Source organism: Staurois parvus, unplaced genomic scaffold (assembly GCF_062004578.1).
Source record: "Staurois parvus isolate SC_StPar_1 unplaced genomic scaffold, SC_StPar_1.0 ptg003860l, whole genome shotgun sequence".
NCBI classification, from domain to species: Eukaryota; Metazoa; Chordata; class Amphibia; order Anura; family Ranidae; genus Staurois; species Staurois parvus.
This window is the reverse complement of record NW_028321655.1, coordinates 1,525-26,561: the sequence shown is the minus strand read 5'-3', so window position 1 is coordinate 26,561 and position 25,037 is coordinate 1,525. Positions and strand designations below refer to the sequence as shown.

At 49.2% G+C, this 25,037-nt stretch overlaps 1 protein-coding gene across 1 annotated transcript; it reads left to right on the top strand.

Moving 5' to 3' along the window:
* The first annotated feature begins 565 nt into the window (after positions 1-565).
* LOC149427335 (pre-mRNA-splicing factor CWC25 homolog) lies at positions 566-2,006 on the top strand. The gene is given in 4 exon segments (XM_089668117.1): positions 566-841; positions 844-1,005; positions 1,008-1,411; positions 1,413-2,006. Coding segments are annotated over 4 exon segments (1,092 nt in total). The 5' UTR covers positions 566-645; the 3' UTR covers positions 1,743-2,006.
* The last annotated feature ends 23,031 nt before the right edge of the window (positions 2,007-25,037 follow it).

Below are 25,037 nucleotides of genomic sequence, written 5' to 3'. Positions count from 1 at the left end.
CGGTGGAGGGGGGGCAGAGGACACTATGGTGGTGTGGCGGTGGAGGGGGGGCAGAGGACACTATGGTGGTGTGGCGGTGGAGGGGGGGCAGAGGACACTATGGTGGTGTGGCGGTGGAGGGGGGGCAGAGGACACTACGGTGGAGGGGGGCAGAGGACACTACGGTGGAGGGGGGCAGAGGACACTACGGTGGAGGGGGCAGAGGACACTACGGTGGTGTGGCGGTGGAGGGGGGCAGAGGACACTACGGTGGTGTGGCGGTGGAGGGGGGGCAGAGGACACTACGGTGGTGTGGCGGTGGAGGGGGGCAGAGGACACTACGGTGGTGTGGCGGTGGAGGGGGGCAGAGGACACTACGGTGGTGTGGTGGAGGGGGGGGCAGAGGACACTACGGTGGAGGGGGGCAGAGGACACTACGGTGGTGTGGCGGTGGAGGGGGGGCAGAGGACACTGCGGTGGTGTGGAGGGGGGGCAGAGGACACTGCGGTGGAGGGGGGGCAGAGGACTATACTTTATGATTTGACACATAATTAAAAGATTTTTTTTTCTTTCCATTTCCAGTCCTGTCCCTGTTTGATGACATCACAGACTTCGTGGGCGAAAGATTCGGTTTGAGAATCGAGCAGAGAATTCCGGATTTAAGCCATGGGGGGCGGAGACTTGAATCTGAAGAAGAGCTGGCACCCCCAGACGCTCCGCAATGTGGAGAAGGTGTGGAAAGCTGAGCAGAGACATGATGCGGAACAGAAGAAGATCGAGGAGCTGCAGCGGGAGCTCCGGGAGGAGCGGGCCCGGGAGGAGATGCAGAAATACGCCGAGGATACCGGAGCCGTGAAAAAAAAGAAGAAAAGCTGGACTGGATGTACCAAGGGCCGGCGGGAATGGTGAACCGAGAGGAGTACCTCCTGGGGCGGCCGGTGGACAAGTTCATCCTGGACAAAATGCAGGACCCGGAATCGGGGCCGTCCCAGGAGACCGGGCTCCTCCCGGGATCCATATTCAGCAACCCGGGGCCACTTCCGCCTTGGACATGTCCAACAAGATCCGTGAGGATCCGCTCTTCATGATCAGGAAACGGGAGGATGAGAAGAAGAGGGAGGTCCTGAATAATCCGGTAAAAATGAAGAAGATTCGAGAAATGCTGCAGAGCAGCTTGGAGAAGAAGAGCAAGAAGAAGAAAAAGAAGAAGCAGAAGGAGAGGAGGTCCAGCTCTAGCGGCAGCGACGAGGAGAGCGGCGAGGAGCGCAGGTCTCACAAGCATAGACCACGCTCTGCAGCTCGCCAGAAGGTTCCGGGATATGGGCTGCAGGTTCCAGAGCGTGCTAAAAGCTATAGGGAAGAGGCGCCGCGCAGGGAGCGCTCGAGAAGTCGGGATCGGGACCGAAGTCATCAATCCAAGTCCAGGAGAAGTCCCTTCCCCAAAGAAAGAAGAGAAGTACCGAAGACAGAAGGCGTCCGGCTACACCAGGAAGATGTCCGCCGAGGAGCTGGAGCGGCGCAGGTTGGAGATGATGCAGGACGCCAAGCACAGGGAGTCGGAGAGAGAGAACGCCGTGCGCAGATACAAGCAGGAGGACGAGCGAGACGAAAAGAGCGATCACGGAAGGAAGGACGGCAAGTTCATCCACGACATGAAGCTGGCGAGCGCCGCTTCCTCCTCGGTGGAGGACCGGGTCAAACGCAACATTCACGGGATTCAGCGCACCGCCTCCGCGCTGGAGAAGAACTTCATGAGAAGGTGACGGCCGTGGCTGTGCGGACGGCTTCCATTTCAGGCGCTAAACTTTGGGTTTTTTTTTTTTCCTTTTTCGAATGACTTTTGCGCCGTATGTCCGATTGAACGTATACGGAGCGAGGATTGCGCTGCTTTTCTAGAGGCGCCATCCGAAGGTGTATGAAAGAAAAACGGCGGGACTTGGGGGGTACCAAAACGTCTCTCCAATACAAACGTGACTGTAAAAAATTTCAGGTTTTTATTACAAAATTATAAAAAGTATCGATGCTGATTTTGTTTTTCGTTTGTCCTCCTCGTCTGATCCACCAGATACGTTTACGGCAGAGCTCCGGTCTTCCCGACCGCCCTATAGCAGAAATACTGCGAGACGGCGGCAGGGCTGCGCAAAATCGTGTGTGTGTGTGTGTGTGTGTGTGTGTGTGTGTGTACACAGTGAAGGAAATGTGTATTTGCTCCCGGCTGATGTTGAATGTTCGCCCCTCACACAGAAATGATCGGTCTAACAATGGAACGTTCGCCCCTCACACAGAAATGATCGGTCTAACAATGGAATGTTCGGTGTAACACTGAGAGACAGAATACAACAACAAATTCAGCAGAAATGCGTCTAACAAATGATGACGGATCTGCATGTTCATGAGGGAAAGAAGGATTTGATCCCCTTCACAAAACATGACTTAGTACTTGGTGGCCAATCCCTTGTTGGCAAACACAGAGGTCAGACATTTCCTGGAGTTGGCCCCCAGGTTCGCACACATCTCAGGAGGGATTTTGGCCCACCCCTCTTGGCAGATCCTCTCCAAGTCATTAAGGTTTGGTGGCTGACGTTTGGCAACTCGAACTTTCAGCTCCCTCCACAGATTTTCATTCGGATGAAAGTCTGGAGACTGGCTAGGCCACTCCAGGACCTTAATGTGCTTCTTCTTGAGCCACTCCTTTGTTGCCTTGGCCGTGTGTTTTGGGTCATTGTCATGCTGGAACACCCATCCACCACCCATTTTCAATGCCCTGGCTGAGGGAAGAAGGTTCTCTTCCAAGATTTGATGGTACATTGCCCCATCCATCGTCCCTTTGATGCGGTGCAGTTGTCCTGTCCCCTTAGCAGAAACCCCCCCCCCCCCAAAGCAGAATGTTTCCACCACCATGTGTCACAGTTGGGATGGTGTTCTTGGGGTCATAGGCAGCATTCCTCCTCCTCCTCCAAACACAGCGAGTTGAGTTGATGCCAAAGAGCTGGATTTTGGTCTCATCTGACCACAACACTTCCCACCAGTCCTCCTCTGCATCATTCAGATGTTCAGTGGCAGACTTCAGACGGGCCTGGACATGTGCTTTCTTGAGCAGAGGGACCTTGCGGGCACTGCAGGATTTCAGTCCTTGTCGGCGTAGTGTGTTACCAATTGTTTTCTTGGTGACTGTGGTCCCAGCTGCCTGGAGATCATTGACAAGATCCTCACGTGTAGTTCTGGGATGATTCCTCACTGTTCTCATGATCATTGACACTCCACGAGGTGAGATCTTGCATGGTGCACCAGACCTAGGGAGACTGACACTTGTTTTGTGTTTCTTCCATTTGTGAATGATTGCACCAACTGTTGTCACCTTCTCACCAAGCTGCTTGGCCATAGTTTGGTAGCCCAGTCCAGCCTTGTGTAGGTCTACCATCTTGTCCCTGACATCCTTGGACAGCTCTTTGGTCTTTGCCATGGTGGAGAGTTTGGAATCTGATGGTTTGATTGCTCCTGTGGACAGGTGTCTTTTATACAGGTAACGCAATGAGATTAGCAGCACTCCCTTTAAGAGACTGCTTCTAATCTCAGCTTGTTACCTGTATGAAAGACACCTGGGAGCCAGAAATCCTGCTGAATGATAGGGGATCAAATCCTTCTTTCCCTCATGAACATGCAGATCAGTCATCATTTGTTAGACGCATTTCTGCTGAATTTGTTGTTGTATTCTGTCTCTCAGTGTTACACCGAACATTCCATTGTTAGACCGATCATTTCTTTGTGAGTGGGCAAACATTTCCTTCACTATTATTTACACACACACACACACACACACTGCTGCTTTGTATTCCTCAATACAAAGCAGCATGCCTCCCTAGTAAAACGAAGCACACAGTTAACCCTTTGATCGCCCCTGATGTTAACCCCTTCCAGCCCAGTGCCATTAGTACAGTGTCAGTCCTTTTTATTAGCACTGATCACTGTATTGGTGTCACTGGGGATGTCAAATAAAGGACGTAAATTCAATTTGGGTGCAGCGTCGCATGACCGCTCAATTGTCAGTTATCCATTTGCACACCAATAACCAAGATCAAGGCAAAGGAGGAAGTTGGTTTCCAGGTAGACCATGGGTGTAAAACTGACGGCCCTCCAGCTGTTGCCAAACTACAAGTCCCATGAGGTATTGCAAGACTGACAGTTACAGGAATGACTCTCAAAAGTAGAGGCATGGTGGGACTTGCCTGGAGGGCCACCAGTTTGACACCCCCGAGGTAGACTAAAGGTCTTCCTAGGGGACAAGGTGGACCTGTCAGGACATGTTTGGGGCACGCCAAACGCGGCTGATGCCTAACTGAAAGCTGCTTGAATATTCCTTCAGGTTACGTGGGCGCTCACCTCCTTGCACCTCACCTTGATCTTGATTAGTAGTCAAGCGAATTAATTGGGTAGAGCGTATATAACCATTAATATTAACGAACACGGTGTAACGTGATCTAATGGTCTTCATGTATGTGCCTGCACAAAGCTGAACTTCGGGAACAGCTGGAGTCTCCTGGACATCTCCTCCATTCAAAGGATGGCTTGCATTCTTTTTAATACAAGACTTTCATTCTTGGAGTTCCAGTAAACATAGTTCTGCCACAGCCCCAGCTCTTTGGTACCCTTGTTCAGCAGATCCCCAGCTCATTGGTACCCTCGTTCAGCAGATCCCCAGCTCATTGGTACCCTCGTTCAGCAGATCCCCTTTAATAACCCCCAGCTTTGCCGATGCCGCACTCAGTAGTATCCTCCAGCTCTGCTAATCCCCCCACTCAGTAGTAACCTCCAGTTTTGCGGATCCCCCACTTAGTAGTAACCTCCAGTTTTGCGGATCCCCCACTTAGTAGTAACCTCCAGTTTTGCCGATTCCCCCACTCAGTAGTAACCTCCAGCTTTTCTGATCCTCCACTCAGTAACCTCCAGTTTTGCTAATCCCCCACTCAGTAGTAAACCCCCAGCTGTGTTGATCCCCCACTCAGTAGTAACCCCCAGCTCAGTAGTGACCTACAGCTCTGCTGATCCCCCACTCAATAACCTCTAGCTTTGCTGATCCCCCACTCAGTAGTAACCCCCAGTTCTGCTGATCCCCCACTCCGTAGTAACCTCCAGCTCTGCTGGTTCCGCGCTCAGTAGTAACCCCCAGCTCTGCTGATCCCCCGCTCAGTAGTATCCCCCAGCTCTGTTGATCCCCTGCTCAGTAGTAACCCCCAGCTCTGTTGATCCCCTGCTCAGTAGTAACCCCCAGCTCTGTGGATCCCCTGCTCAGTAGTAACCCCCAGCTCTGTGGATCCCCTGCTCAATAGTAACCCCCAGCTCTGTGGATCCCCTGCTCAGTAGTAACCCCCAGCTCTGATGATCCTCCGCTGCGTAGTAACCCCCAGCTTTGCTGATCCCCCTATTCTGTTGTAACCTTAAGCTCTGTTGATCCCCCATTCAATGGTAACCTCCAGCTCTGCTGAACCCCCGCTTAGTAGTAACCCCCAGCTCTGTTGATCCCCCGCTCAGTAGTAACCCCCAGCTCTGCTGATCCTCTGGTTTGCTCCTCTCTCGTCAGTCCCCGCTCACCTTCTGCTAGCGTTCCCATCTTGCACATCACATTTGCCATCTGCTAGTTGCTCCGCTCCAGTCTGGACCCCGCTCACCTTCCTGCTGCTCCTCGCTGCGCAACAGATGTGACGTCTGCACCAGACACTCCCAGAATCTATACACATGCACCGGAATTGACTGCTAATGACATCTTTCCAGTTTGCTTGTTGGTTTCCCAGTGCATCCTGGGATATCTCATACCTGATAATACCTCCAAAACAAAGCGAAGCTAATGCTGAATAAAAGCTGCAGGTGCTGCTAGCGAGCGTTGTCATAGACTTCTATGGAGGCTTTGGAGCACCAAGAAAGCGACACGGGGATCTTTTTTTGAAGCTCAGCAAAGAAAACACAACGTGTGAACAGGATTGTAAGGTAACCGTTTTATTTCATGACGGGCTTTGAATGGCCTTCAGAGTGCTTTCCCAGAGCCGCTCCAATGCCAGATTTTCAAATAAGTGTAAACTAGCCCTTAAAATCCCAAATTTTGGGTTCTCTTCAGAAAAGTAATAGAGGGGAAATCTTCCAATGGGGACAATACGTCCGGTGACCTTGGGGGCCCCAAGAAATTTCCTTCATTTGCAGGGATTTCCTCCCTTTTTTGGGCTGTAGGACAGGAAGAGAAGGGAGATCCCCCCCCCCCCCCCAATGAGAGATTGGGGATCTGCACCAAATTTGGAACTCTCCAGGTTTAGTAAATCGCCCCCCATAGTGTGTCTGTGCATGTGTGAAATTCTACAAAATCTGCGCCTGTGCAGAGGGGCCACCCCTCCCTGTCAGGTCCCAGACTGGCAGCGACTTGCTGCTGGTGTGCGGGAGGTTCGTGCATGCGCAGATGCGCTGTTGGGGGTCTCCGCCAGGTCCCATAGACCCGTGGTATGTCCCTGCGTCCATGAGATAGGCGCAGATCTCACCCTAATATGTCGCCCTCACCTAGGCGTAGGTACAGGAAATGAAAAACAAAAAATGATTGGTAAAAAAAAGGAGGATAGGCCATACACTGGTTGAATTGCAAACAATTTTTAGATCGAAAATCTAAAACATTGTTCCTTCTGTAATCCGACGGTGCCACCAATGATTTTGAAAATCGGTTGTTTTTCACGAATTTTCAAGCATGTCTGATAAACAAAATGGGGGAGGAACCACCAAAATCAGATGGTGCCATTCCCCCACTATCAAGCTGATTATTCTTAGGTCTGATTTTCGAACGAAAAATCGTTCAGAAATCAACCAATGTATGGCCGGCCTTAAACCTGGAGGCTGATTGGTTGCTATGCACAGCTGCGCCAGATTTTGTACTCTCCAGTTTTAGTTAAAAAAAAAAAAAAAGCAAAAAACGTGTTTTCTGTGTAATAACATGAAGCACTTCCTCTTATCACCAGCAGGGGTGCCAATACACCTGGAGGCAGGCTGCTCCATCCAACGTGCAGCTCTCATAGAGGTGCCCTTCTATGGTCAGCCTGTGATATCAGGATTTACCTGAAGATGGCGCTGCATGTCTGATCTGAAATCACATTTCTATGCTGACGCCTTAGAAGAAACGAAGAACAAAGGGTAATAATCCAACCAGGACGGATGATGGACAATAGATGTTAGAGTGGTAGGTGATCGATGTAGATGTTGGATAAATGGATTGATAGACAGAACTAGATATTCGATCAATAGATGAATAGATTCATAATCTATAGATGCCGGATAAGAGGGAAATCTTGCAGAGATACAACGCCTTGAGAAAGTCTTCACACCCCTTGAAATGTTCCCCATGTTGTCATGTGACAACCAGAACCGTCAATGTATTTATTGGGATTGGATGTGATGGACCGACACAAAGTGGCACAGAATTGTGAAGTGGAATGAAATGAGAAATGGTTTCCAACATTTGTGACCGATAAATCTGTGAAAAGTGTGGCGGCATTTGTATTCGGCCCCCCGGAGTCTATACTTTGTAGGACCCCCTTTGGCTGCAGTTCCAGCTGCAAGTCTTTTTGGGGATGTCTCTTTGCACATCTAGAGAGGGACATTTCTGCTCATTCTTTGCAGAATCCCTCAAGCTCTGTCAGATTGGATGGAGAGCGTCTGGGAACAGCAATTTTCAGGTCTGGCCACAGATTCTCCATTGGATTTGGGTCTGGACTGTGACTGGGCCATTCTATCACGTGAAGATGCTTTGATCGGAACCATTCCATTGAAGCTCTGGCTGGATGTTTCGGGTCGTTGTCCTTCTGGAAGGGGAACCTCCGCCCCGGTCTCAAGTCTTCTGCAGACTCTAACAGGTTTTCTTCTAAGATTGCCCTGTATTTGGCTCCATCCATCTTCCCATCAACTCTGACCAGCTTCCCTGTCCCTGCTGAAGGAAAGCATCTCCACCACATGATGCTGCCACCACCATGTTTCACGGTGGGGATGGTGTGTTCAGGGGGATGTGCAGTGTTAGTTTTCCACCACACATAGCGTTTTGCTTTTAGGCCGTAAAGTCCCATTTTGGTCTCCCCTGACCAGAGCCCCTTCTTCCACATGTTTGCTGTGTCCCCCCCACATGGCTTCTCACAAACTGCAAACGGGACTTCTTATAGCTTTCCTCCAGCAATGGATTTCTTCTTGTCACTCTTCCATAAAGGCCAGATTTGTGGAGTGACGACTAATAGTTGTCCTGTGGACAGATTCTCCCCCCTGAGCTGTGATCTCTGCAGCTCCTCCAGAGTTCCCATGGGCCTCTTGGCTGCTTCTCTGATGAATGCTCTCCTTGCCCGGCCTGTCAGGTTAGGTGGACGGCCATACCTTGGTAGGTTGACAGTTGTGCCGTACTCTTCCCATTTTCGGATGATGGATTGAACACAGTGCTCCGTGAGATGGTCAAAGCTTGGGATACTTTTTTATAACCTAACCCTGCTTTAAACTTCTCCACAACTTTATCCCTGACCTGTCTGGTGTGTTCCTTGGCCTTCATGATGCTGTTTGTTCACTAATGTTCTCTAACAAACCTCTGAGGGATTCACATAACAGCTGGATTTATACTGAGATCACATGACACACAGGGGGACTCTATTTACTAATCAGGTGACTTCTGAAGGCAATTGGTTCCACTAGATTTTAGTTAGGGGGATCAGAGTAAAGGGGGCTGAATACAGATGCACTCTACACTGTTCACAGATTTATTGGTCACAAATGTTGGAAACCATTTCTCATTTTCCTTCCACTTCACAATTATGGGCCACTTTGTGTCGGTCCATCACATCCAATCCCAATAAAATACATTGATGGTTCTGGTTGTCACATGACAACACGGGGAACATTTCAAGGGGTGTGAAGACTTTCTCAAGGCACTGTAGATAAGATAGATGGTCAGTGAATGGATAGATTGATTAATAATGACAGATCTATCTTTCTATATATTGGGATCTATAAATGATCCTTGTTTTCTGGTTCTCCTCCACATGAGGTTGGAGTGTTCAGGAAAGGTGGGCTGGCATTGTCTGTCAGCTCAGAAAGGTGTGGTCTCCCTTCCATCCATGGGCCCGGCTTCATGTAGAAGAACACATCTCACAGGCAGTCTCCGTTTTTTGAGAGCGGGGTTCCCCTTTAACCAGTCCACAAAGCCTGCACTTCATATGTGAGTGGGCGGGGTGGGCCTGTGTCAGGGCGGAGTCAGATCACACAGGGGGGGCTCTTGTGTTCTTCTATTGATTAGAGCATTGCTGTAAACCATTCACCGCTGAGGGGGGGGTCATTATTCCGAGAGGCTCTCGGTGCTGTCGCTGTATTGGATGACGCAGCGTAGGGGGAGGGGTCATGCACAGGACCGTACATTCAGCCTGGGTGTTCCTATATAATGAGGCCTGGATGGAGGAGAGGAGGCCTGCCCTGGCAAAGTGACATTGTGATGTCATCAGTGTGATGTCATCATAGAGGAGGGGCCTTTGTGGCTGCTGGGGAATAGGCACTGCATGGAAGTAAAATAACAGCTCACTGACAGGATTTTTTTTATTTCTCCACAATCGCTTGATTGGCGAGAAGGTCTCTTCTGCGTCCACCAATTAGGAAGAGGCGATGGGAAATCCCCAGAAGCTGCATAATGGTGAAATCCATTATAGCCCACCTCTCCTCCTACCCTGCTCTTACCGAATCCATTGCCACCGGATTCAGCAGGTTTTACACAGTTCCTCCCAGCTGTGTCCTGGTCACATGCTCCTCTGCCGTGCAACTTCCCTCTCTAGATCTGTAGGTACACACGCTCCTCTCTGGTCACATGCTCCTCGGCCATGCAACCTCCCTCTCTAGGTCTGTAAGGTCACCTGCCCCTCTCTGGTCACATGCTCCTCTGCCGTGCAACCTCCCTCTCTAGATCTGTAAGGTCACATGCTCCTCGGCTGTGCAACCTCCCTCTCTAGATCTGTAAGGTCACCTGCCCCTCTCTGGTCACATACTCCTCTGCCGTGCAACCTCCCTCTCTAGGTCTGTAAGATCACATGGTCCTCTCTGGTCACATGCTCTTCTGCCGTGCAACCTCCCTCTCTAGGTCTGTAAGATCACATGGTCCTCTCTGGTCACATGCTCCTCTGCTGTGCAGCCTCCCTCTCTAGATCTGTAAGGTCACTTGCCCTTTTCTGGTCACATACTCCTCTGCCGTGCAACCTCCCTCTCTAGGTCTGTAAGATCACATGGTCCTCTCTGGTCACATGCTCCTCTGCTGTGCAACTTCCCTCTCTAGATCTGTAAGATCACATGCCCCTCTCTGGTCATATATCCCTCTAGTGTGCAACCTCCTCCTATAGATCTGTAGAGTCACATGCTGTTCTGGTGTGCAACCTCCCTCTCTAGATCTGTAGAGTCATGTGCTCCCCTGCTATGTAACTTTCCTCTGCGGAGCTTAACCACTTGAAGACCGGGCATAATTTGTCACTTTCTGTTTACATTTCTATAGCTCTGACATATACCGCAGTGCTGTACAGAGGACACTGAGCCAGTCCCATCAGTCTCTGTACCAGAGGAGCTTACACTCTAATGTCCCCTCCCCCACAGTCACATCAGTCTCTGTACCAGAGGAGCTTACACTCTAATGTCCCCTCCCCCACAGTCACATCAGTCTCTGTACCAGAGGAGCTTACATTCTAATGTCCCCTCCCCCACAGTCACATCAGTCTCTGTACAGAGGAGCTTACACTCTAATGTCCCCTCCCCCATAGTCCCATCAGTCTCTGTACAGAGGAGCTTACGCTCTAATGTCCCCTCCCCCGCAGTCCACATCAGTCTCTGTACCAGAGGAGCTTACGCTCTAATGTCCCCTCCCCCGCAGTCCCATCAGTCTCTGTACAGAGGAACTTACACTCTAATGTCCCCTCCCCCCACAGTCACATCAGTCTCTGTACCGGAGGAGCTTACACTCTAATGTCCCCTCCCCCGCAGTCCCATCAGTCTCCGTACCAGAGAAGCTTACACTCTAATGTCCCCTCCCCCACAGTCCCATCAGTCTCTGTACAGAGGAGCTTACACTCTAATGTCCCCTCCCCCACAGTCACATCAGTCTCTGTACAGAGGAGCTTACGCTCTAATGTCCCCTCCCCCACAGTCCCATCAGTCTCTGTACCAGAGGAACTTACACTCTAATGCCCCCTCCCCCACAGTCCCATCAGTCTCTGTGCCAGAGGAGCTTACGCTCTAATGCCCCCTCCCCCACAGTCACATCAGTCTCTGTACAGAGGAGCTTACACTCTAATGTCCCCTCCCCCACAGTCCCATCAGTCTCTGTACCAGAGGAGCTTACGCTCTAATGCCCCCTCCCCCACAGTCACATCAGTCTCTGTACAGAGATCGCAGCCCATCGCAGGGTTTTTTCCTCCATGATTATATTTCCTCTCTCTGGGATGCCGATGATGTCAGATTTTAAGGTCCGGGCGGTCCGAAAATGGGGTGTGGCCTGTGGACAGGTGGTCTCTGGATTAGCAGGTGGGGTGTACCTGGAGCCGGATGCAGCAGCTGCCTGGCAGATGTTCCCTCCTTCAGCAAACATGATTGATGTGGAAAGCGGCATTGTCTCCCCGAGTACACATCATCCTGAGCTCACATGGACTCCGCTTCTCACCGTCTAAAGGGTCACTCCGCCCAAAGTCATATGCTGGTTATATGTGTCTCCACCAACCTGTGTAATCTGGTCCAGGGATGGTGGGAACCCCTCATAAAGGGCACAGCGGGTGTACAGACCCAGGAACTAAGCACAGGGACGGTGGGAACCCCTCATAATGGGCACAGCGGGTGTACAGACCCGGGAACTAAGCACAGGGACGGTGGGAACCCCTCATAATGGGCACAGCGGGTGTACAGACCCGGGAACTCAGCACAGGGACGGTGGGAACCCCTCATAATGGGCACAGCGGGCGTACAGACCCGGGAACTAAGCACAGGGACGGTGGGAACCCCTCATAATGGACACAGCGGGCGTACAGACCCGGGAACTCAGCACAGGGACGATGGGAACCCCTCGTAATGGACACAGCGGGCGTACAGACCCGGGAACTCAGCACAGGGATGGCGGGAACCCCTCATAATGGGCACAGCGGGTCCCTCCTCTTGTGGTCCTCTGTTTATCAGTGGGAAGCAATGAGGGTGTCAGCTGAGGCTGGATGGTGCGGGGTTAATCGGCGATGGTGGCACCGGGTGACGAGGATCGGACAGGTAACACTCTCTCTGTGACGTGGACGTCCTCCTCCGGCCCGGCAGGTGGATTTGCAGGATTAACGCTTCTCTGGAAAGGGGCGGAGCCGACACCAGAAAAAAAAAAAGTCTGAAAAGTTTTAAAGTGATTTTCATTAGAAAACCGCCACGACCATAGTAGAGCCCCACATGCCGCTGCCTGGGAGGAAGAGTGGTCTCTGTGCAGAGGTCTGACACACAGCCCCCCACCCAGCACTGCACTCCCCCACCCATAACCCTCATCCAACCCCGCAACGGTGTCCCCCACCCTCCCTCATCCACCCATAACCCCTTATCCACCTCTGCAACAATGTTACTTTGTTTCTCTGTCTCCCGTCTGATCGATGTTTATAAACAATGTTACTCTGTATCTCTCCATCCCCCGTCTGATCGATGTTTATAAACAATGTTACTTTGTATCTCTCCATCCCCCGTCTGATCGATGTTTATAAACAATGTTACTTTGTATCTCTCCATCCCCCGTCTGATCGATGTTTATAAACAATGTTACTCTGTATCTCTCCATCCCCCGTCTGATCGATGTTTATAAACAATGTTACTTTGTATCTCTCCATCCCCCATCTGATCGATGTTTATAAACAATGTTACTTTGTATCTCTCCATCCCCCGTCTGATCGATGTTTTTAAACAATGTTACTTTGTATCTCTCCATCCCCCGTCTGATCGATGTTTATAAACAATGTTACTTTGTATCTCTCCATCCCCCGTCTGATCGATGTTTATAAACAATGTTACTTTGTATCTCTCCATCCCCCGTCTGATCGATGTTTATAAACAATGTTACTTTGTATCTCTCCATCTCCCGTCTGATCGATGTTTATAAACAATGTTACTTTGTATCTCTCCATCTCCCATCTGATCGATGTTTATAAACGATGTTACTTTGTATCTCTATCTCCCGTCTGATCGATGTTTATAAACAATGTTACTTTGTATCTCCATCCCGTCTGATCGATGTTTATAAACAATGTTACTCTGTATCTCTCCATCCCCCGTCTGATCGATGTTTATAAACAATGTTACTTTGTATCTCTCCATCTCCCGTCTGATCGATGTTTATAAACAATGTTACTTTGTATCTCTCCATCTCCCGTCTGATCGATGTTTATAAACAATGTTACTTTGTATCTCGATCTCCCGTCTGATCGATGTTTATAAACAATGTTACTTTGTATCTCTCCATCTCCCGTCTGATCGATGTTTATAAACAATGTTACTTTGTATCTCTCCATCCCCCGTCTGATCGATGTTTATAAACAATGTTACTTTGTATCTCCCGTCTGATCGATGTTTATAAACAATGTTACTTTGTATCTCTCTATCTCCCGTCTGATCGATGTTTATAAACAATGTTACTTTGTATCTCCCGTCTGATCGATGTTTATAAACAATGTTACTTTGTATCTCTCTATCTCCCGTCTGATCGATGTTTATAAACAATGTTACTTTGTATCTCTCCATCCCCCGTCTGATCGATGTTTATAAACAATGTTACTTTGTATCTCTTCATGCCCCGTCTGATGTTTACAATCGCTGTATCAGATGGTATGTTGGGTAAACCTCACCTGGCGATAAATAGAATCTTTGTTTCAGCAGCTGATGTGATTGGTCCGTCTCTCCCGGCCGCCATCTTGCCGTCCCCTCCCTGTTTTCCGGCGTGTTCTGAATATTTCGGATGAATAGAGAAGATAATCATTGGATGTCATTACTGAGGCCGAACAATACGACTTCTTTTTCACGTGAATCCGAAAGGCAGAATTATTCCCGTCAACGTTCCGGCTCCCGATTTCACCTTTCGGGGGGAGGAAAGACGAGCCGCCCCTGACCCAGAAATGGAACTCATCGAACAAAGTGCTTTGTGTTTCATTTCCAGCGGGAGAAGCGAATCATTATAATCATCACACAGCGCCGGCCGTGCATTACTGAACTCTAAGGGAAGGTGATGAGTCACGGGCTGACGCAACGCGCGGGGAGACTGAGCCATGACTGTGGCGCGCTTAAAGGGCAGATCCACGTTCAGTAAGAAACCCTGTGCAGACAGCCACCTGGCAGGTGGAACAAATAATATATACTAATTTTTTTTAAAAAATCACATTTGGTGAATTTATGAGGCGGCTGATTCGGGGTTATATGGGGAAAAGGGGTGTTGCTCAATATGCACCGCTATAAAGCATTGGCCCCACCACCCGCAGCCATTACAGACCCAGCTGCAGGGTATTGATACATAGATGGTCATAGTCAGTGCAGGTGCACTGCAGACTCCTATTCATGCTGCAGGAAAATGCTGGTCCTCCGTTTTTTTAAAAGTGGACCTGTCATCAGATCAGCCCCCTTGGGTCACCATCTACTTCCTGGACTGAGATCCTGATGCAGTTCTTGGCTGTGTTCACAGATTTCTGAAACAGATCAGCTCCCTGCTGCAGCCTCTCACCAAGGGTCACCTTCTGGTTCCTGGACTGAGATGCTGGTGCCTGTCTTGACTGTGATCACAAATGCCTGACACAGATCAGCCCCCTCCTGCAGCCTTCCTGGACTAAAATGCTGGTGCCTGTCTTGACTGTGTTCACAAATGTCTGACACAGATCAGCCCCCTCGGGTCATCATCTACTTCCTGGACTGCAGTCGTGGCACAGCTCTTGGTTGTGTTCACAGATTTCTGACACAGATCAGCCCCCTGCTGCAGCCTCTCACATTTGGTCACCATCTGGTTCCTGAACAGAGATTCTGGTGCCTGTCTTGACTGTGTTCACAAATGTCTGACACAGATCAGCCCCCATGGGTCACCATCTACTTCCTGGACTGAGATCCTGATGCAGTTCTTGGCTGTGTTCACAGATTTCTGAAACAGATCAGCCCTCTCAGCGTCACTATCTACTTCCTGGACTGCGATCGTGGCACAGCTCTTGGTTGTGTTCACAGATTTCTGACACAGATTAGCCCCTCCTGCAGCCTCTCCCCTTGGGTCACCATCTGGTTCCTGGACTGAGATGCTGGTGCCTGTCTTGACTGTGTTCACAAATGTCTGACACAGATCAGCCCCCTCGGATCACCGTCTACTTCCTGGACTGCGATCCTGGCGCAGCTATTGGCTGTGTTCACAGATTTCTGACACAGATTAGCCCCTCCTGCAGCCTCTCCCCTTGGGTCACCATCTGGTTCCTGGACTGAGATGCTGGTGCCTGTCTTGACTGTGTTCACAAATGTCTGACACAGATCAGCCCCCTCGGGTCACCATCTACTTCCGGGACTGTGATCCCGTGCAGCTCTCGGCTGTGTTCACAGATTTCTGACACAGATCAGCCCCCTGCTGCAGCCTCTCCCTTTGTGGCTTGCTATAACCATTGCAGTCTCATCACTGGGGGAAGGAAATCTGTTGCAGATTTTCTTAACTAGAGATCCCGCCAGTGACATCACTTCCTGTTGCAGGCTGACAACGCTAAGCCGATGTCTCCCAACGGGTTACAGGGTTGTCAGCCTCCTGTGCAAGCTACCCAGAGGAGGATGAACTTTGATTCTAATAAAAATTAGTTCGCTGTGACATCACTCACGTTTATGGCCAATGGGTAAGATTCGGAATCCTTGTCCCCTCCCCACCACCGGGGGCCCATTTCCTGGGAATTGGTAGGTACTAGCTGGTGGCACCTTCACAGGGTCTGGGACAAGGGGTGGGCAGGAGGGCAGCTGCCCTGCGTGTTATCATGTGAAGTGGGGAGGCACCACAAGGACATTGGGGAGGGGGGAGTGATTTGTGTTGTAAGAGGGGGGGCTGCAGGGGGTAAGAATTGTTCTAGGAGAGAAAATATGGGGAGTGGTGATTTGGGCAGATTTGCGTTGGGAAGGGGGAAAGGATTTGTGCTAGAGAAGGCAACGGATGAAAAAACGGACCCCCATGTATTTCTACGGCCTTGTGGATGTAAACGGATGAACACCTTTTTTACATCTGGTAATGTCCCCTTCCATTAACATCCTTTTTTTTTTAATGGAAGAAAACCCTATTTTACTTCCACAAAAAAACTCAGAACGGACGAAAAACAGATGTAAACGGACCAAAAACGGAAGAAAACAGACATAAACGAAACGATGTTAACGGATCTACACTGATGGAAAACAGATGTAAACCAATGTAAATGGATGAAAAACGGGTGTAAATGGATAAAAAACAATGTAAACGGATGAAAAACAGATGTAAACGGATGAAAATGGATGTAAACGAATGAAACCGGATTAAAAACTGATGTAAATGGATCTAAATGGATGAAAAACAGATGTAAACCAATGTAAACAGCTGAAAAATGGATGATAAAACGGATGTAAATGGACGAAAAAAAGGACCCCCATGTATTTCTATGGACTTGCGGATGTAAACGGATGAACATCTTTTTTACATCTGTTAATGTCCGCATCCGTTAACATCCGTTTTTTTGAATGGAAGAAAACCCTATTTTTCGTTCTGCAAAAAGCACCCGAAACGGACGAAAAACAGATGTCAACGGATGTAAACGGACCACAAATGGAAGAAAACAGATGAAAACGAACATAAACAAATGAAAAATGGATCTAAACTGATGGAAAACGGATGAAAAGGAATGAAAAATGGATGTAAACAGATCTAAATGGATGAAAACAGATGAAAACATGGATTCAAAAACGGATGAAAAGACAGATGTAAACTCATCCGTTTTTTTCTTTGAAAAAACAGAACTGAACTGAAGAAAAAAAACATTTAGCACTTTTTATTAGCACTGATCACTGTATTGGTGTCACTGGGGATATCAGTGACACCAAGTCAGCCCCCCCCCCAGTGTCAGAATGCTCGCCGCAGTCCCGCTATAAGTCGCTGATCGCCGCCATTACTAGTATAAAAAAGGTAAACCTATAAATCCCAGTATCTATCCCGCCATTGGTAGACGCTGGAACTTTCACATAAACCAATTAATTTACACGTATCGGGATTTTTTTAGCAAAGACACGGAGCGGAATACATTTTGGCCGAAATTTAGGAATAATTTTTTTTTCAACATTGCCGGTCTTATAGCACAAAAAATAATAAACGCAGAGGTGATCAAATACCACCAAAAGAAAACTCCATTTGTGGGGAAAAAAGGACATTCATTTAATCCCTTCCAGTCCGGACGCTTTCACCCCCTTCCAGTCCGGACGCTTTCCCCCCCTTCCAGTCCGGACGCTTTCACCCCCTTCCAGTCCGGACGCTTTCCCCCCCTTCCAGTCCGGACGCTTTCCCCCCCTTCCAGTCCGGACGCTTTCCCCCCCTTCCAGTCCGGACGCTTTCCCCCCTTCCAGTCCGGACACTTTCACCCCCTTCCAGTCCGGACGCTTTCCCCCCTTCCAGTCCGGACGCTTTCACCCCCTTCCAGTCCGGCGCTTTCCACCCCTTCCAGTCCGGACGCTTTCCCCCCTTCCAGTCCGGACGCTTTCACCACCTTCCAGTCCGGACGCTTTCCCCCCCTTCCAGTCCGGACGCTTTCCCCCCTTCCAGTCCGGACGCTTTCCCCCCCTTCCAGTCCGGACGCTTTCCCCCCCTTCCAGTCCGGACACTTTCCCCCCCTTCCAGTCCGGACACTTTCCCCCCCTTCCAGTCCGGACACTTTCCCCCCCTTCCAGTCCGGACACTTTCCCCCCCTTCCAGTCCGGACACTTTCCCCCCCTTCCAGTCCGGACACTTTCCCCCCCTTCCAGTCCGGACACTTTCCCCCCCTTCCAGTCCGGACACTTTCCCCCCCTTCCAGTCCGGACACTTTCCCCCCCTTCCAGTCCGGACACTTCCCCCCCCCCCCTTCCAGTCCGGACACTTCCCCCCCCCCCCCCCTTCCAGTCCGGACACTTTCCCCCCTTCCAGTCCAGGGCAATTTTCAGCTTTCAGCGCTATCACACTTTGAATGACAATTGCGCGGTCATGCAACACTGTACCCATATGAATTTTTTTGCATTTTTTTGAGACAGATAAAGCTTTATTTTGGTGGTATTTATTCACCGCTGGGATTTTTATTTTTTTTTGCTATATAAATGAAAAAGTGTTTTTCTTATAAAATTTTGCAAATAAATAATCTTTCATCACAAATATTGGCCAAAATTTATTCCGTTATCTTTTTAGTAAAAAAAAAAAATAATAACCCAAATTAGTTTATAACCAAAAATTATAATTTTTAAACATTATTTTTTACATTTTTATTTTATTTTTTTATATCATTATTTATGTGTATTTTTTTACATACTGTCACCCTAGCAGTGTGTGGTCACCATGGTGACACTGTACTACTTGTGGGGGTGATGATTTTTTTTTTTTTTTTTACACTGATTGATTTTACACCCATAAAGGCTGTAAAAGCAATCATTTCTCCTCTCTTTGCTGCATTCTTGCAGCCATTGAGAACTACTGTGTGAGCTGTGATTGGTCATGGTACAAGGCTGTTGTGAATAGCCCTGTACCATGTGATCTCGGTGATCATTCACAGATTTCAGAAGTGACATCTCGCTTACTACTCTGCATGTGATCACTGATTGGCCAATCAGTGATCACATGATCGGGACCTCACACAGAGGTCCTGTAGGAGGATCAGTGTTCCGGACACAGCGGGCACCGGATCGCAATGCCGCGCGCTCCCAGGGAGGGGGCGGGGAGTTATAAACAGCCACCCGACCCTGCACTGCCACCGTCCGGCCGTTTATATACAACGGAGGTGGTTAATTTATGTACAGCGTTGCATGACAGCGCAATTGTCAGTTAAAGTAACGCAGCGCCGTATTGCGAAAAAAATGGCCTGGTCAGGAAGGGGGGGGGGGGGAAATCCTCTGGAGGGGGAGGGGTTAAAGAAGAAAATACACTAAAATGAATTTCAACGCAAACAAAAACAATATTATACCCATATTTATTTTTTCTTGATAAATTATAAAAGATCCGGGGTGCATTGAGTACATAGATACCAAACATGTCAAGCCTCAACTGCCTGCAGAACGGCCATTTCTGACACTTTTCGTTCACATTTAACAATCATTTTATTTTGCTAGAATTACTTAGAACCCCCCAAACATTATATATATTATTTTTTTTTTTTTTGTTTAAATCACAGGCCTTAGAGATTAAATTGGTGGGCTTTCTTTTTTTTTTTTTTGTTTACTGCCCTACAGGATTTACGCAGCTATTTTTCGAATGCAATTTTATGGGAAAAAAATACACTTTTTTGAATTTTATTGCAAAAAAAATACATCACCCATTTTTTTTTTGGAAAAATATAAAATATGATGTTGGGAGGGGGGGGGGCGTTCCCTCCTGCTGCTCATAATACCAGTCTTGTGCCTCTAACACGGGATCTTTTTTTCTTTTTTTTATGACAATTTTTTTTTTTTTCATTTAACTTTATTGCCAGCACAACGTGGCTAACAAGCACCCTATGTGATAGCCAGGACACCGTCCGACCTGCTGCCCGACCGGCCAGACGGGTTTCTAAGGTGTGTTCAGGGACAACCAGTTCCAGTTTTGATGACGATTTCACCTGATCTCTGCGATTCCTGGCTTGTTGTAGGTCAGGCAGTACAGTCAGCGATGCTGCGAAACGATAGAATCTGTGAGCTCCATAGGATGTGTATTGTGCCCATTATGAGGGGGTTCCCACCATCCCTGTGCCGAGTTCCCGGGTCTGTACGCCCGCTGTGCCGATTATGAGTGGTTCCCACCATCCCTGTGCCGAGTTCCCGGGTCTGTACACCCGCTGTGCCTATTATGAGGGGTTCCCACCATCCCTGTGCCGAGTTCCCGGGTCTGTACGCCCGCTGTGCCCACTATGAGGGGTTCCCACCATCCCCGTGCCGAGTTCCCGGGTCTGTACGCCCGCTGTGCCCATTATGAGGGGTTCCCACCATCCCCGTGCCGAGTTCCTGGGTCTGTACACCCGCTGTGCCCATTATGAGGGGAACCCTAGGTCTCTTTCATTTTTGTGTACTGTCGCTTTAATTTTTAAATCCAGGGGATTTCCCCCCCCCAGTGACATCATCCATTGTCATAAAATGACCTTTTATGGGCAATGATGTCACCGGGGGATCCCAGGCTTGTGCATCTTTTTTTGTTTTTTTTTTGCGGCAAATTGAATACATTTCATAGAATGAATCTGGGAGGTTGGGGACGTATTTAGACGGTCCAGGCGGAGGGGGGGAGGGAGGAGGACGCAGGAGTTGGGAGAAGATGTCAGTTTGTAGGACCCAGCAGCTGGCAGATGTGACCCGGGGGGTGTGTGTGCGCAGTGTGGGAGGGATCCCTCTGTGTACATAGAGATCCTCATATATTCATGTCTCCCAGCCTCGCTCATCCTCTCCAGCTCAGCATCCTCACCTTGGTCCATCGGACCTCGTAGAGCGACCACCTACCATCGGCGTGGAACCTTCTCCCCCCTCCCGGTACGCCAGGCCAGCTGGTGACGGAACAGCGCTGGGAGGGAACCTACTGCACCTGTCTGGCTGGAAGAACCAGATCCACCACCCAGGGCGGCCATATGGACGTGCTGCAGGAGGGGGGAGCCACTGAGTGACTGAGCTGTGCTGTGTGAGGGGCCCCTCAGTCTGGCCCCTTCACCTTCACCACCATCTCCAGAACCAACATCTCCACCACCAACACCATCTCTACCACCTGCCACCACAAGCCACCATCTCCACCACCAACAACACCTCCACCACCAACAACACCTCCACCACCAACACCATCTCCACCACCTGCCACCAACAACACCTCCACCACCAACACCATCTCTACCACCTGCCACCAACAACACCTCCACCATCACCATTTCCACCACCCTCCACCAACAACACCTCTACCACCAACACCATCTCCACCACCTGCCACCAACAACACCTCCACCACCAACACCATCTCTACCACCTGCCACCAACACCATCTCCACCACCTGCCACCAACAATACCATCTCCACCGCCTGCCACCACCAACACCATCTCCACCACCAACACCATCTCCACCACCAACACCATCTCTACCACCTGCCACTAACAACACCTCCACCACCAACAACACCTCCACCATCACCATCTCCACCACCCTCCACCAACAACACCTCCACCACCCGCACCATCTCCACCAACACCTTCACCACCAACACCATCTCCACCACCCGTACCATCTCCACCACCCTCTACCACCAACACCACCTCCAACTCCACCACTTGCCACCAACACCATCTCCACCATCACCACCACCATCTCCACCACCAACATCACCCGCCAACTGCCACCAACACCATCTCCACCACCCGCCACCCACATCATCTCCAGCACCATCTCCACCACCCGCCACCATGTCCAGGGAGTGCGTCCAGATCCCAGATGACCGGGACTTTCACAACTTCAGGACTGAGTGTCACTCGGAGACTGGCTGGACCATGACTTACAACAAGTCGGGGGTCACCGTGTGGGTGCAGATCCTGGAGGAGGAGCGGGCCCTGCACAAGATCAAGGTGAGGCGGCAACCCCGGGGATCAACAGGAGGTCACGTGTTCTCTACCACCAAAGGTGGTGGTGGTGGGTCATAAAATGGGGACCCCTGTGTGAGAAACCTTGGGTGGTAGCTGGGGACCCCAATCCAAGCACCCGCTGGAGTTCCAGGGCATGGGCCCCGTTCACATTTACCCCAAACAACGTTGCCTATTCTCGGTATCTGCTTTCACGTGTTACATTGTATCTCTCTTCTGTTCTCGGTATCTGCTCTCCCGTGTTACATTGTATCTCTATTCTGTTCTCGGTATCTGCTTTCACGTGTTACATTGTCTCTCTATTCTGTTCTCGGTATCTGCTCTCCCGTGTTACTATTCTGTTCTCGGTATCTGCTCTCCCGTGTTACATTGTCTCTCTATTCTGTTCTCGGGATCTGCTCTCACGTGTTACATTGTCTCTCTATTCTGTTCTCTGAATCTGCTCTCACGTGTTACATTGTCTCTCTATTCTATTCTCGGTATCTGCTCTCCCGTGTTACATTGTATCTCTATTCTGTTCTCGGTATCTGCTCTCACGTGTTACATTGTCTCTCTATTCTGTTCTCGGTATCTGCTCTCCCGTGTTACATTGTATCTCTATTCTGTTCTCGGTATCTGCTCTCCCGTGTTACATTGTATCTCTATTCTGTTCTCGGTATCTGCTCTCACGTGTTACATTGTCTCTCTATTCTGTTCTCGGTATCTGCTCTCCCGTGTTACATTGTATCTCTATTCTGTTCTCGGTATCTGCTCTCCCGTGTTACTATTATGTTCTCGGTATCTGCTCTCCCGTGTTACTATTCTGTTCTCGGTATCTGCTCTCCCGTGTTACATTGTCTCTCTATTCTGTTCTCGGGATCTGCTCTCACGTGTTACATTGTCTCTCTATTCTGTTCTCTGGATCTGCTCTCACGTGTTACATTGTCTCTCTATTCTGTTCTCGGTATCTGCTCTCCCGTGTTACATTGTCTCTCTATTCTGTTCTCGGTATCTGCTCTCCCGCGTTACATTGTATCTCTATTCTGTTCTCGGTATCTGCTCTCCCGTGTTACATTGTCTCTCTATTCTGTTCTCGGTATCTGCTCTCCCGCGTTACATTGTATCTTTATTCTGTTCTCGGTATCTGCTCTCACGTGTTACATTGTCTCTCTATTCTGTTCTCGGTATCTGCTCTCCCGCGTTACATTGTATCTCTATTCTGTTCTCGGTATCTGCTCTCCCGTGTTACATTGTATCTCTATTCTGTTCTCGGTATCTGCTCTCCCGTGTTACATTGTATCTCTATTCTGTTCTCGGTATCTGCTCTCCCGTGTTACATTGTATCTCTATTCTGTTCTCGGTATCTGCTCTCCCGTGTTACATTGTATCTCTATTCTGTTCTCGGTATCTGCTCTCACGTGTTACATTGTCTCTCTATTCTGTTCTCGGTATCTGCTCTCCCGTGTTACATTGTATCTCTATTCTGTTCTCGGTATCTGCTCTCACGTGTTACATTGTCTCTCTATTCTGTTCTCGGTATCTGCTCTCCCGTGTTACATTGTATCTCTATTCTGTTCTCGGTATCTGCTCTCCCGTGTTACATTGTATCTCTATTCTGTTCTCGGTATCTGCTCTCACGTGTTACATTGTCTCTCTATTCTGTTCTCGGTATCTGCTCTCCCGTGTTACATTGTATCTCTATTCTGTTCTCGGGATCTGCTCTCACGTGTTACATTGTCTCTCTATTCTGTTCTCTGGATCTGCTCTCACGTGTTACATTTTCTCTCTATTCTATTCTCGGTATCTGCTCTCCCGTGTTACAGTTGTATCTCTATTCTGTTCTCGGTATCTGCTCTCACGTGTTACATTGTCTCTCTATTCTGTTCTCGGTATCTGCTCTCCCGTGTTACATTGTATCTTTATTCTGTTCTCGGTATCTGCTCTCACGTGTTACATTGTCTCTCTATTCTGTTCTCGGTATCTGCTCTCCCGCGTTACATTGTATCTCTATTCTGTTCTCGGTATCTGCTCTCCCGTGTTACATTGTATCTCTATTCTGTTCTCGGTATCTGCTCTCCCGTGTTACATTGTATCTCTATTCTGTTCTCGGTATCTGCTTTCCCGTGTTACATTGTCTCTCTATTCTGTTCTCGGTATCTGCTCTCCCGTGTTACATTGTACATCAGATCTGTGTGGAAAGGGTTCTTTTCTATAAAAGCTGCATGCAAATGTTATATTTCCTATAAGAACTGTGTGGAAAGGGTTATTTCCTGTAACAGCTGTGTGGGAAGGAATTATTTGCAGGTGTGCAGAAAGGTTTCTTCCCTGTAAGAGCTGTGTGGAAAGGGTTATGGCCTATAAGATGTGTGAGGAAAGAGTTCTTTCCTATAAAAGTTGCATGGAAATGTTGGTTTTTTTTCCCCTATAAGAACTGTGGAAAGGATTATTTTCTGTAAGAGCTGTGTAGAAAGGGTTCTCTCCTGTAGGAGCTGTGCGAAAAAGGTTCTTACCTGTAGGCGCTGTGTGGAAAGGGTTCTTACCTGTAGGCGCTGTGTGGAAAGGGTTCTCTCCTGTAGGAGCTGTGTGGAAAGGGTTCTTACCTCTAGGCGCTTTGCGGAAAGGGTTCTTACCTCTAGGCGCTGTGTAGAAAAGGTTCTCTCCTGTAGGAGCTGTGTGGAAAGGGTTCTTACCTGTAGGCACTGTGCGGAAAGGGTTCTTACCTGTAGGCGCTTTGCGGAAAAGGTTCTTACCTCTAGGCGCTGTGTGAAAAGGGTTCTCTCCTGTAGGAGCTGTGTGGAAAGGGTTCTCTCCTGTAGGAGCTGTGTGGAAAGGGTTCTTACCTGTAGGAGCTGTGTGGAAAGGGTTCTTGCCTCTAGGCGCTGTGTGGAAAGGGTTCTTGCCTCTAGGCGCTGTGTGGAAAGGGTTCTTGCCTCTAGGCGCTGTATGGAAAGGGTTCTTACCTGTAGGAGCTGTATGGAAAGGGTTCTTACCTGTAGGAGCTGTGTGGAAAGGGTTCTTTCCTGTAGGAGCTGTGTGGAAAGGGTTCATTTCTGTTAGATCTGTGGGAAAGTCCTTGGAAGGAACAGATCCTTCATATTGGGATAGAAGCTTTCTATACCTAAAACTATGAACGCTGAAATCCAGCAGGAAAGGTTCCGGTGCGGAGCTGATCTGGGGATATGATCCGTTTCCCTTGTTTGGAAACCTGTTCTTAGACCCACAACAAGTTCCAAGAGTCCTGGCTTTCACTTTTTATCTGGCTGCATGC